General features: G+C 34.7%; 1 protein-coding gene across 3 annotated transcripts in view; it reads left to right on the plus strand.

Moving 5' to 3' along the window:
- Positions 1–14,860, plus strand: part of MAGI2 (membrane associated guanylate kinase, WW and PDZ domain containing 2) — a 1,385,030-nt gene that overhangs the window by 1,058,194 nt on the left and 311,976 nt on the right. For all 3 annotated transcript variants that reach the window (XM_045827541.1, XM_045827543.1, XM_045827544.1), the window contains one exon: positions 10,069–10,126. In XM_045827541.1, the coding sequence (XP_045683497.1) occupies positions 10,069–10,126 (58 nt within the window). The remainder of the gene's footprint in view (positions 1–10,068; positions 10,127–14,860) is intronic.

Consider the following 14,860-nt stretch of genomic DNA (forward strand, 5'->3'; position numbering starts at 1 on the left):
ACTAACGAGGTTAAAACTTTATAATATTGAGACTTAATATCTTTCAATAAGTTATTTTAAGTGGATGTTGATAATAAATAGGTCAGTGGATGGATTAACATAAACTCATAAAAGTTAAGAGAAACTAGAGATATATATTTTGAAATCCTAAGCATGTAGTTTCTTCCTAAATCTTTCTTTATATCCAGAGCTCTAGAAATTTTTTTAATAACCTACCACATTCATCACTTTTTGATCTTTTAATGCAGCTTAAAAACATAGACCAAATACAACTCTCTAAGTCTTTACCAGAAAATATCCTCTTCTGTGCCATGCCTTCCTATTACTACTTCTTCTCCTTTCTTTTATCATCATTCAGGAACATGCCTATTGCTTTTAGACAGAGGGGAAGGGAGGAAAAGAGGGACAGAAACATTGATCGATTGCCTCCTGTACAAGCCTGACTAGGGATTGAATCTGCATCCTATGCATGTGCCCTGACCAGGAATCAAACCTGCAACCTTTTGGTTTATGGGACATGCTCCAACCAGCTGAGCCACCCCAGCCACTTCTTTTCACCATCTCAAATAGATTACTCTGTCATGTTTAAGTTAGCATCTCAACAGCTCACATCTATATTTGACAGCTTTTTTTACCAGGTAGGAAAGGGCCCCTGAATGCCCAAAACATTATTGAGTACACATTTGTTTGTGTGCCAATATCTGCCAAGATAACTTGTACATTTTCTACTCAACTTTGGTAAGATACATTAAAGAATACATTTATTTGGAATTTTTTGTGCAATTATAATTTTTTGAAAAGAATTTATTCTTTTTAAAAATATGTTTTATTGATTATGCTATTACAGTTGTCCCAATTTTCCCCTTTACTCCCCTCTTCCCAGTACTCCCCTTCTCTCCAGCAATCCTCTCCTTTAGTTCATGTCCATGGATTATGCATATAAATTCTTTGCCTTCTCCATTTCCTATACTATTCCTGACATTCCTCTGTTTATTTTGTACCTACCAATTATGCTTCTTAATCCCTGTACCTTTTCTCCCATTCTTCCCTTCCCCTTCCTAGCTCATAACCCTCAACATGGTCTCCATATCTATGATTCTGCTCCTGTTCTGGTTGTTTGCTTAGTTTGCTTCTTTCTTTCTTTTTTTTTTAGATTTACTTGTTGATAGTTGTGAATTTGTTGCCATTTTAATGTTCATAGTTTTGATCTTCTTTTTGTTAAATAAGTCCTTTTAACATTCCATGTAATAATGGCTTGGTAATGATGAACTCCTTTAGCTTGACTTAGTCTGGGAAGTACCTTCCATTCTAAATGATAGCTTTGCTGGATAGAGTAATCTAAGTTGTGGGTCCTTGCTTTTCATCCCTTCTTGCCAGTCCCCTTTAGCCTGCAAAGTTACTTTTGAGAGGGATAGGCTTGTGGGAGCTCTTTTGTAAGTGATATTATGCTTTTTTCTTGCTACTTTTAAGATTCTTTCTGTGTCTTTAGCCTTTGGCATTTTTATGATGATGTGTCTTAATATGGTCCTTTTTGGGTCCAACTTATTTGGAGCTCTCTGTGCTTCCTGGATTTCTATGTCTATTTCCTTCACTAAATTTAAGGAAGTTTTTTTCATTATTTTTCAAATAAGTTTTCAATTTCTTGCTCTTTTTCTTCTCCTTCTGGCACCCCCATGATTCGGATGTTGGCACATTTAAATTTGTCCCAGAGGTTCCTAAGCCAATCCTCATTTTCTTAGTTGTTTTTTCTTCTTGCTGTTGTGGTTGAATGATTTTTCCTTCCTTGTATTCCAAATCATTGATTTGATTCTTGACTTCATCCTCTCCACTGTTGGCTACCTGTAGATTTTTATTTCACTTAGTGTAAACTTCATTTCTTCCCTTATGTTTTTGCCATACTCAGTGAGTTCTTTGAGCATCCTGATCTCCAGTGTTTTGAACTCTGTATCCAATAGGTTGGTTATCTCTGTTTTGTTTAGTTGTTTTGGGGGGTTCTGTTCTGTTCTTTCATTTGGGCCATAAGTCTTTGTTTCCTCATTTCAACAGCCTCCCTGTGTTTTTTTTTCTGTGTATTAGAGCAGCTTTGACTCCCTATCTTATAAAAGGTACATGTAAATTGTGTGGGGCAGAGTCGTAAGTAATCACCAGGGCAGGGCAACCTTTGTGGCTCTGTATGCAGGGAGGGCTCGGAGAGGGGACAATGTCACTGCCTGACTTCTGGGGGTTTGCCCAGCACTTGCCCCATTTCCAGTCAGTTCACCCACTTCCCATATGTGACTGGCACCCATCCAGCTGTTGCCCTGTTGGTGAATCCCAGTGTGGGTGGGTTTGCACATGTTCTAAGTCCATGTGTTCCCTCTAAACAGACTTTCCTGAAAAATCTAGCAGTTTCTTCTGGCCCAACCCCCACTGGATTTTACAGCCAGAAGTTATGGGAATCTATCTTCCTGGTACTAGAACTCTGGGCTGTGCCTAGGATGGGATCACTTGCTCCCAAGGTATCCCTCACAATTTTTATCCACTACACCTGAGTATGTGAATGCCCATTCTGCTACCGCCACCACTGCTGCCACCACCTCTCTGTGCCACACTGAGTCACCGTACCTCTCCACCCATCTCTATGACTCCACCCTTCTTACCCGTCTTGATGAATGCGGCTTCTTTAAATCTTTAGTTGTCAGACACCCATACAGCTTGATGTTCTGACAGTTCTGGTTGTTATTTGTGTTGAGATATAGTTGTAATGTGGTTATGCAAGGAGGTGAAGCATGTCTACCCGCACTTCTATCTTGACCAGAAGTCTGCAACTGTATTTTTTTAATTGAGAAAAAGTCCATGAAATCATGGTCAATAATTTAAAAATGCACTCTAATACTGTGGTGATGAAATACTCAGGCTGAATCCACATAGTAACATGAATTAAATGTCAGCACTGTAAAATACAGCTCAGCTAGTTCTTTCCACTGTCAAAATAGTAAAGCTCCTATCTGCTCATGAATGAAGACCTCACAGCCTGTATTTTCATGAAATCAAGTGGGTAAGTGCTGTTCCATGTAGGCCGTCTCTGAAGATGGTAGACCATAATTAAACCTTTTCTATTTCAACTGTAGGTTGCATAGTTTGTTTGGTTTGATTGTTTATTTTCCTACTGAATGAAATAATATTCTCTGGTAAAGAGGAGCAAATTTGAATCTCGATACACAGAAAAAAGTCTGGAAGGATACACTCTCAACTTTATGTATGGAAATAAGACTGTGATTAGCTCATAAATATTGTATGGATTTTGTTAAAAACAGGAATGTATGCAGAATTTACTTTCATAATTATGACTGCATTTTGAATAAAGGAAAAGAGAGACAAAGATATAATAAAGTTTATCAATAAGAAAAACATGACTTCTTGCATTTTTTACTCTTCCACAGTATCCTTTTCTTCCTTCTTTTTCTTTCATTCTACAAATGTGTTTCTTGTAAAAACTCACACTCCTTAGGACTACTTGGGAATAAAAGTTATATAACATTTCCAGAAAAATTTAGTTCTATTTTTGATTTGTATAATATATATAGTGAAAGTCTAATAAAGATTGAAGAAAAATATTTTAAGTGAGTATTAACTATGACCATATTGTGTACTATACAGTATATTATTCAACCTAAGGAAACATTGTATGTTTCTTATGTTCTTTTGTAATGCCATTACCTCTAAAAAAAAAAAAAGAGCCTTAATTAAAAATTAAAGGTGGTCCAAATAAAATAATACAAAGTTAAAGGAGATGGTCACCCCTTCTGGTCCTTTTTCCTCTCCAATATCTTATTACTTTCTATGCTTCCTAAATTAGTCTGCTTTCCTAGCCTTAAAGAGAATTGTAAGCTGCCCACCAGGATAGGCTTGCACACAACTTTTTATGAATTGACATAATTCATTCCATAGCCTGTACAAGACACTGCCTCCCAGAAAAGGAACTAACCCTCATCCCAGATTTGGAATTCATTATTATTTCAAAGATTTTATTTATTTTTAGAGAGAGGGAAAGGGAGGGAGAAAGACAGGGATAGAAACACTGATGTGCAAGAGCAACATCAATCAGTTGCCTTTCACATGCCCCTACTGGGGACCTGGCCCACCAACCAGGCATATGTCCTGACTGGGAATCAAACCAGCAACCTTCCGGTTCACAGGATGACACCCAACCCACTGAGCTACACTAGTCAGGGTGGAAATCATATTATTGAATCTGTATTTTCTAGGATTCAGGATGCACTAACTCTTAAACATGAATGTGGCATTTATCTAGGTTTTCTAGCAGAAATATAGACAACAGAAAAAAAAGATGACATAAAATTAAAAGTCACTTTCTTAGAAAAGTCTATAGGATAAATCAACATAAGATAAAAGAATATAAATGCAAAAATTCTGCATTCACATTTTGTTTAAAAATTTAACACTATCCAAATGAATTCAGTGTTTTATGTTTCTGATTGAATATTAATAAAGTGTGAGTAGAAATCATCTAATTAATAATGAGAGTTGGTAAAATAGCTTTTTCGGCATTTTTATTTTGAAATTATTTTAGGTTTCAAGAAAATTGCAAAAATAGTACAAAGTATTTTTATATACCTTTAGCTTAGCTTCCCTTAATGTTAACATTTTTATAAATACAATTATTGAAACCAGGAAATTAACATTTGTAGAAGGTCTATATGAATAGTCTATATTATAGATTATTAACTAATGTAAAAAACTTATTTGAATTTTGCCAGTTGTATCACTAACGTTCCTTTTCTGACCCAGCACCTAATCCAGAATCCTACAGTGTATTTAGTCTTCCTGTTTACCTAGTTTCCTCCACTTTGTGACATTACTGCAGTCTTTCTATTTTATGACTTTGACCCTATTGAAGAGTACTGACAAGTTATGTTATAGACTGTCACAGGTGTGGCCCTATATTTACCAAAGGGCACAACCCCCATCCATACAGAATTATTTTGTGGGTATGTTTTTAACCTAAGGGCAGCCATCACATTGATCTGCCAGGTCAACAACTTGGATCTATTTTGAAGAAAATGAACTGGATTAATGAATTATTGGGAGGATTTGAGATACAGAATTGGGAAACTAAGAGATCAAAGGAGTAATGGCAGTGCTTGAGATAAAAAGTAACAGTCAAGTTTGGGCCAACGATTGCAGGACATACACAAGATGAGCAACAAGAGCAGCTAGTCAATAAAGAGAAAGAAACACAGACACAAAGATAAAGGATGTAGTTTAAAAGACAAAAAAGTAAGACAGACAGAAGGAGTCCTTCTGAGATATCCTAAGTAAGTGTATCCTACATTCTTTACAGCTTTCCTGTACTTGGGTCCCATTTTCATAAGACATACTGTCCTTGTACTCTATAAACTTCCCAGTTGCAGCCTGAAAACTGTTATTTGTGAGTTACCATGAAGGAATCTTTATTTCCTGTGATGACAGTGGAGCTAACAAACAAACAAATAAAATTTGGAAAGAAAAAGTAAATACAAAACATAGCATAGTAGCTGTCGCAGAGTCCAGGCAGTATAGGATACCTACTTAATCTTTTGATTCTTTCACAGTTTTACAAAGTTTATATGACTGATACAAATTAATCTAGACATTTATACAGACTTCTGCAGAAGGGATCACTGCAGGAATACCTACTCATTGAATTTGCTCCATGGTTCCATGGCCTGGGGAAAAAAAAAACTCAATTAAAAACAGTTCTTAGCCCTGGCTGGCGTGGGCTCAGTGGACTGAGTGCCGGTCTGTGAACCTGAAGGTCACCCAGTTCGATTTCCAGTTGAGACACATGCCTGGGTCCCCAGTTGGGGGGTGTGCAGGAGGCAACCAAATGATGTATCTCTTGGACATTCGTGTTCCTCTCCCTTTCCTTCTCCCTCACTTCCCCTGTCTCTAAAATATAAATAAAATATTTTTAAAACATTTCTTAATGCAGCATTAACCTTGCTAATCTCATGTTTATTTTTCCCTTTGCACATAATGTATGTCATTCTTTCATCGGTGTGACCTTAATCATCTGTAAATTTGTCCTGTATTGTTAAATAAAATATTCTAAGTAACCCAGGACCCAAAAGCTCCAAGATACATGCTTGTCTGATTAAGCAAATAGTATAACACTGGAAATTATTTTTTCATTTGTTGATTTTATTTTTAAAAGAAGCAATTGGTTTTTAAAAATCAATTCAAGACCAAATAGTTAAGGTTTTACAGTGAAAGATGATTCTTAATTATTCACCATCTAAATGCACCTGTAATCTTAAATCTTAAATGTACATATAAGCTTATAACCTTAAAGATTTTATTTTTGACTTGTCTTTTTATGAGTGAAGAAAAACTTGTGTTTTGATATTGTCATTCTAGCCTAGACCTTTCTTTGTTGCTCAAGAAGAGTGTCATCAAAGGGAATACCCATACCCCTTGCACATGCAGATAAACACACGTATGTATACACATGAATGTACATAAATATAAATGCACAGACATATGTAATGAATACACACACACCTTTTAAAATATTGGCTGTAGATTTTTATACTCATTCTGCCACACTTACAAATGAAGATATATATATGTATGTGTTACTGGTTTCTTGTAACATTCATCTATCAATCTCTCATAAACATTTAAAATGAAATAAATAGCAGCTTTTTGTAACAAAAAGTTAGAGCTATAGCGTATTATTTTGTCTCAAAGTGTGAGTTAAGGACCACTAATAGTTTATTTTAAAGTACAAGTGCTTATGACATAATTTTCAGCACAAATTATTGGTTTATTTTGGAAATATGAAGCAAGCAGGCAAATGAACATAATATATTAATATCATATGAAAAAAGATTTCCCCTAAATTCTGATGAATACTGCATGATGACAAGGAGAAAGAGTTATAAATAAATGTTTGTGGACCTTTGGTGCTGTAAATCTGCAAAGATGAAGAATCAATGAAATCTGTACTTATAGGGTACATTGTTTAGAATTAGTAATTTACTCAAAAAAGAACCAAAGATAAGGAATATGTGAAGGAATGGTTTATATTATAAAAGATAATTTTGAAAATTGGACCATGAAATGCTTCCATATAACAACACCACTAAGAAGTAAAACTAGTATCCATAACATTAACAATATTAAGCTCTTATTCCATGTTATTGAGTATGATTATTTTGTGTGGTATTCCTGAAATTATATTAAATCTATTTAAATATGAATCTATATATTCAGTCATATTAATAATACATATCCATAATATTGGTTGCTGTGCTCTGTATATTCTTTTACTTTAGTAAAAGCCACTCTGCTGCTTGTAAAAGGCACGTTTGTCAAATGGAATCTTCATTTTAATAGCCAGATTTTCCAGTAGTTTGAAGGATTTGGTGTAAACCACGGGTATAGTTACTCTACTTTATCTTAAATGTTATTTATCCCATGTTAAATAGTGCCTAACTTGATAGCTATCCAACTAAATTGGTTTTTAGTTATCAAACTAAATTGGTTAAGATCGCTGGAACCAGAGTACGAGGATTTCAAATGCCAAGTTTAATTGTTAGGATTAAATAAATTAGTACATGGAAATTCATCAGTGTCTGGACCATAGTAAATACCCAGTAAAAGTGTGCTCTGGTTATCATTGTGAAAGAAAAATTTCTTAAGGTACTTGACAATTTGGTGTTATAATTTTATTAAGATAGAACAACTCAAAGGATGAGTAAGCAAAGTCATAGCCTAGACATTATATTTAAAAGAAAAAAAGAAACACTAGAAAATTTCCTTCAGTATTTAAGCTAAGCTCTAAAGATAGAAGCCATAAAGAAAAACAATGATAAATTTACCAAATAAAATTTACAATCTCTTGTGTTACAAAAATGTTCAACAAAATTATAATCTAAACAAACTTAACATAAATGCAACATATGTGATAAAGAATTAATATCCTTAATTAGTAAAGATCTTATGAATTAATAAAAATGCACAAAAGAAAAACTAATTGTCCAAGGGTGGACAAATGAAAATGTTCAAACTAGACATCCAAGAAAGGTAAATTAAAACAGCTATGAGCTGCCATTTTAAAATCAATTTCATTGATTTTCAAATAATGATACATAATACTTTATCTGCATATCCAAAATTCAAAAGCTCTAAAAACTGCCTTTTGTAACTCATTTGCCAGTGAAATGTAATTCACCTGGACACACTGGCAGCAAACCCGTGCTGATATGAAGTAGTTCTTATTTGTGTCTCTCGGTGTGAATCATATAACTTTGGCTGCATAAATACTCGTATTTGATTACAAAGTACTTTCCCCAGCCCTACTTGGAGTGCTATAGATCAGAAAGCATTTGTATCATGTTAACTTTCTTAAATTAGAAAAATGCTGAATTCCAAAACCTGTCCATCTCTAAAAGTTTTGGATAGGGAATTGTGGACCTGTGTTTAATGTGATGGTACAAAGGAACAAAGTCACTCCGTAAGATTATAAACTGGTTCTCTTCTGTGAGTGTGCAAGTAGTAATCTGGCTGTATATCAAAAGCCATAAAAGGGTACATGCACTTTAATCCAGAATCCCACTCTAGAAATTTGTCATTACTACATTGCCTAGGAAAATGATGGAAGTTTAGGTTTAGTAAATCCAACACAGATGATAGATAATAAGTTAAAACTGGAAAGTCCCAGTGGGTTAATAATAGAAGATTGCTGGGATTACAAAAACCCCGGCCATACTGTGCCCCTTTAGGTGATATTGCTCAGTAACACTTATTTATGTTGAAAGATGCCCTTGATGTTTTGTTAAGTAGATGTAGGCTATAACAATAATATGTGCCATAAGCTCTAATTTCTTAAAAATATTATTTGTGTATGCAGATGTATATATATGTAAGCATATATACTATATTTTGCCATGTATAATGCTCACTTTTTTGTCTAAAATTTTGAGGGAAAAACAAGAATGTGTCTTATACATGGGTATAATAATGAGTATGTATAATGTACACAAAACCTGGGTGTGTATTATACACAGCAAAATATGGTATACGTATACACATATACATATAGAGAAAGAATATTCACCAAAATATTAACAGTGGTTACCTCTGGATGGAGGAATTGCAAGTGATTCTAATTTTTTATAACTGTACTTTGTCTAAGTAAACATGTGTTATTACTATAAAATAACACTTTTAAATTATATTTAAATATATTATTTAGAATATGGCAGTATTTACTTAGATTTCAAATTCTATACACATAAAATTAATATCCATCAAGAAAAATACAATGTTCTTTATATTAAGGAATTAGTAATTATAAGGGCAGTGTGTCATGAAGCAAAGCCTGGTTTTCAAACAGTATATTTTTGCATATAGTAGCATTCATAGCATTGTTGACATTTTAAATGTGTGCGTATTAAAACTACCCATAGAGAATTGGAAATATGAACCATATTGTCAAGGAAAATGCATTCAGAATTTTAGACTTTATAAAAAATATGCCCGAAAGAACATTAGCAGTATTCAAAACTGACCCATGTGGAGAGAACAGCAAACTAACCATCTTGAATAGTGGACTATCAACTGAGAATTTATAATGTCTATTGTTACATTCTTCAGGAAAAAATTGCTATCCTAGGAAATATATTTTGAAAATATGATCTTTATCCTGAAACAATCCCTTTAACTGTACACATAAATAAGAAAGCTGTGTGCACTTTCAGGAAAGCAGTTTGCCTTCAGTATTGCCTTGAGTGGCGACAACATGATGACGCAGGGTCCCGCTGGCTGGCATGGGATAAACAGCCAAGCCCCACAGTGTGTCTGCACAGAAGAGAGCTCCGGGTTCTAACTGCAGATTCTCAAGCTGGTGCTTCTGATAGTTCCTACAATATGTGTTTGAAATTTGGTGCTGACACTGAATGCTTTGCTCCACTTTGGTAGACTATTTCTGCGATCCACGAACAATTAAATTATATTGATTTTTATTAGAAATTGTGATGTCTTTTACTTATTTACTGAAAGAAATAACTTTTTATTTTTCAGAGCTTCCATATGGCTGGGAAAAAATCGATGATCCCATATATGGCACTTATTATGTTGAGTAAGTCTCTAAGTGTGATATTAACTTCTTATTAATATGTTGTGAAATTGTGTTAGTATTTCACTTACTGAGCATGTGTGGCTAACCCTCCCTTTATTTCCCTTTCATCTTACTTGGAAGTATCCACGAAGACTCTAGCAATACTAGCCAGCTGTCTCTTGCCTCTTCCAACTTGCTAATTTGTCATTCCTTTTCTTTGACTCAAGATTCAAAAACACCATTTGGAAAAGTGTGTTTCACATTGTCCTCTAAATGAGTGATAATGAAAGATATTAAAGTAAATGCACTTCATTTTCCCATCAAAATTTTGGGAGCTGGCTCTGGGGTGTAAAGAGACATGTTCTAATAAACCAAATTTCAAAGTCAGTTAAATTAAGCAGCCATACTTTCCAGTCAAATGATGAAATAAATTTTAGACATATTTTCACTTTTCAGATCCCATTTCAAATCAATAGTATTCTCCCTGTAGATTGGATTTCTATTTTATTGGAAGTTGCATTGCCTTAATGCATCTTAGCATAATATAAGTTATCTCCTCTATGGACCCCTTTATTCCAAATAAAGCCCCTATTAAGGATTAAATTATATACATATTTTTCTTAGTCAAATTAAGCAATATTCATAATTTTCAAAAGTTAAATATGTGATTTATTTTTCCAGAATCCCCTTTTTTCATTGAAAATGTTTCTATTATATATTGTGTAATGTGATTTATGTTGTTTGGTGAATAATAAAGCCTACATTTTCCTTATGGGAAGTGTTAATGTATTTCCCAAGAAGTGCAGAGATTGGAAAACAAAAGACATTCATATTATTTATCAAGATCAAACTCTGTTTTCTCCAATCATATTCTGTTTTACAGTAATAATCAGAAGATGGTCAAGGGTTACAAGATTGATGGATTTGTTGCTAAATTGTTTTTGTAACCATATTTAAACAGTTCCTGGGCTTTTACTAAGCGTCAAGCCCGTCTTTGTGCTGGGGAGGTACAGATGAGAAAGAGCCGGCTGCTCCCTGCCCTTGAGCATCTTCCTCATCACCACTTGTCTTGGATACTTTGACCCACCATTTTCGTTTGGAAAAGCCCCTTCTTTGGTACCATAGTCAGCCATTTCCAGGCAACATGAATTTATCTCATTTGTCACGTGCAATCTTCTAACATAGTCTCTAATGTTCCAATGTCATGTGGATGCTCAATAAATGCAAAAAGTAAGATAAATACATGGAGGTATCTCTAACTGCAACAATGAAGGGAAATCATTTCTAGAGAATTATAGGGCCCCCAAGTTCCACTACATTGCTAACCAATTGAAAATACAAATATTTTAATAGTAATATACCTGCAGTTCTTGGATAAAATTAGCAGCATTGAATGTTTCCAATAAAAGCTAGCTTCTTAAATCGCTGAATCAGACTGTATTATGCCAGAGCTTTTTACATATAAAATCCAAGGCAATAGCATATAATGAAAGAAAACTGAGATAGCTACCATGCCAGCTCTCACCTTACACACTTCCTTGCTGAATTCATAGAGTAAGAATCTTTTCCTTAGTTCAGATATTGGAAAACTCCATAAAAAGCCAGATTAATATTTAGGGTGGGGCAGAAGGCACATGGCTTCTCTCACAATTACTTGATTCAGCCATTGTAGCTTGAAAGCAACCATAAATGTCACTGAAATGAATGGGCACAGCTATGTTTCAATAAAAATTTATTTGCAAAAACAGCCAGCTGGCTGAATTTGACCTGCAGAACATAGTTTACTGACCCCTCCCTTATTCTACTTCTTCAGATTGTTCTTCCATGTCCTCAACTCCTTTTGAGCTGACATCCAATGTGGGAAACAGTATTTAACTCAAACCTTTCTTCTCTGCTCTAATTATCTATCACAGAAGTGAAACAGCCACATATCAGAAAGCAATGCTTCCTACTTTGTTGATCATTGAGGTGTGTGTTCTTCAAGATATGATGCTGGCTTATAGTTAATTATTGACCTGGTTATTGACTCTACAAGAAAATTGCCCTCATTATAGCTATACTAGGATGGTTATACTAGGATAATTATTATCCTTTTATTTGTTTTTGCTTAAGTTATATTTCCCTTTACATTTCTCCACATCATTTTTTATATATTACCATCATAATTAGAAAGTTATTTATAAGTTAATTAGTCATGCCCTATATTCAATAAGATTAACATTTAATCATTTTATTTTTTAAAAAATTTTTAAAGGTTTTATTTTTTTATTTTTAGACAGAGGGGAAGGCAAGGAGAAAGAGAGGGAGAGAAACATCAATGTGTGGTTGCCTTTTGCACTCCCCTAACTGGGGACCTGGCCCACAACCCAGGCATGTGCCCTGACTGAGAATTGAACCAGCGGCACTTCAGTTCTCAGGCCAACACTCAGTCCACTGAGCCACACCAGCCAGGGCAATATTTAATAATTTTAGATTCCAAATAATAGTAAGCTCACAATACAGAGAAGTCAAATAATTTAATGTCCTTCAAGTTGCTTCCAGTCCTATTGTTTGTCATGGCTTTTCCCAATTACACGATTCCATAAGGCACACCAATCTCAGCATCGGTGTTATCAGGCCAAGCAGGAAACTGAGATAGATTATTCTAACTTAAAGATAATTTTAAGTAAAATTGCATTCAAATATTTCTTGGAAACATCTTTTGGAAAAAAAATCATTAGCATAATTAAAATACTTCAATTTATTTTATATAATATAATACTTGAAATGAGGGATGTTTTCTATCACAAAAAAAGACAACTTATTCATTTGAATTGGTATATGTTTGTTTACATGGTTCATTTTAATTGTTCAAAAAATGTGAATCTCATCTCCATGACACTATTATTTTCACAAGGTATATATTGATTCTGAATAATACTTTTGTTTGTGAAATCTGTATGAATAGACATGTGAACATTGTACTTATTTATCTCTTTCAGTCTATAGAGTATTTCTGTTGGAAAAAAATTACCTAATTTCTTTATAGTTAATTTATACAGAAAAAAAAATAGTAACTGTCTAGTTGAAGTTGCTATTTCCACTTTTTAGTAGATATCACAAATATAAAATATAATATGCCTAATTTAAGACAATGTATAATTGAAGTGATAACATTAAGGTCAATATCTTAAAGAACCATTCATTTTAATTTGTAATCTTAATATTTAGCTAATGTAATAAAACAAGGTGGCCTTTATGATAAAGCTGTAATCAAGAAAATGTTGATTCACTAATTCTATTGATGTTGATAGGCAGTAGGTTTTCCCCAGAGTTATCATTTTTGATGTTTAATTATACATCCATTTATGCAATTGGAGATACAAAATATGAAAAACATTTCACCTCCCCACCCAGTGACAAAAAGCCTGTACAAGGACATTAGAAGTTCAGCTTAGCACTCAGTCAGTCACTTCAAACAGACCAGCAGCAGGGAGCAGGAGCTGCAGAGTGAGCTCTTTGTCATCTGCAGGGCATGTCAGACTAAAACCAGCCTGTGCCTCTGCCACAGCTCCACAAACACTCGTTTTCCTGTCAGCCCCAGACAAGCAGATAGGAATTTCAGCAATCAAAAGCAGGGAAGTGTTTATACAACTTGAAACTGAAAAACCTAGATTGAATAGCTTTTGACTATTACTGACTTTACCTTTTAAAGTTATGGGTTTAAAATATTGAAAAGTCAGAAAAATTATCATCATCATCATGTCATCAGAATAGCTAACATTAACTGAATATTAGTATGTTCCGTGAACTGGGCTAATGCTCAGCTGTCTTTACCACATTTATAACGTTTTCTATGGTGATAGTGAGGTAAATGGTCCTAAGTTTATATTGAAGAAATGGGCTGAAGACATTAAAGAACTTACCCAGTATCACACAGTATAGATAGGAATGGTCATAATTTGCACCTAGGCAATCTGACTGTACAGCCCAGGTTCCAAACTCTGTGCAGAATGCTTCCCATAAATTTAGTGTTCATAATTCATAATGATCCATATAAGCCTCAGACTCATTACTGGAGAAGAAGGAGGGGTGGCTAGAGAAAGTCTCCTCTCTGGCTCTTTCCTCTGTACGGTGTCCCAGCACGTGTCTGACACTGGGCAGTAGGTGCTGCACACAGCCTGTGAGACTGGCTTCTGACACAAACATTCTGAGGCCCCAGCTCCACTGCCCACTACGTCAGAGGGCTCCGGACAGCAGGGCTGCAGGGAGCAAGACATGCAAGATTAAAAGAGTAAGAGTCCCTACCATGTGGACCTTAACACAGGAAAGTCAACATTGGTCTGGCTCAGAAGAGGCAGCCATCCAGCTCTGAATGCTGGAGAACAATGGGCCCTACTCAACCATTTCATTTACATCTTCCATTATTTCATTTACAGACAGAGCAGACGGACCAAGTTTCCATTCTGTGTAGCAGCAGAGAGCAGTTAGCCCAATTTTTCCTGACAGACACCAATTCCCTGATAATACGGAACTTAACAATGTCTTAAAATGTCCTGAGTTGCTAACTAGTTATGTAACTGTCACTGCTGCTAAAGAAATAGGAAATTTTTTAATGAAAAAAGTGTAAAATGTAGAATTGAACAGCTGTGACTTTTGTACAAATGTGGTTTTTTCCCTCCTCTTTTGTGAAATTATGTCTGCTGGGTACATTTTGGTTTCAATGGCAGCTACACAATTTGCTTAACTAGCTAGTCCAGAAGACACAATTTCCTG

The sequence above is a fragment of the Phyllostomus hastatus genome, unplaced genomic scaffold (assembly GCF_019186645.2).
Source record: "Phyllostomus hastatus isolate PE091 unplaced genomic scaffold, TTU_PhHast_1.1 phas_scaffold_78, whole genome shotgun sequence".
Lineage (NCBI taxonomy): Eukaryota > Metazoa > Chordata > Mammalia > Chiroptera > Phyllostomidae > Phyllostomus > Phyllostomus hastatus.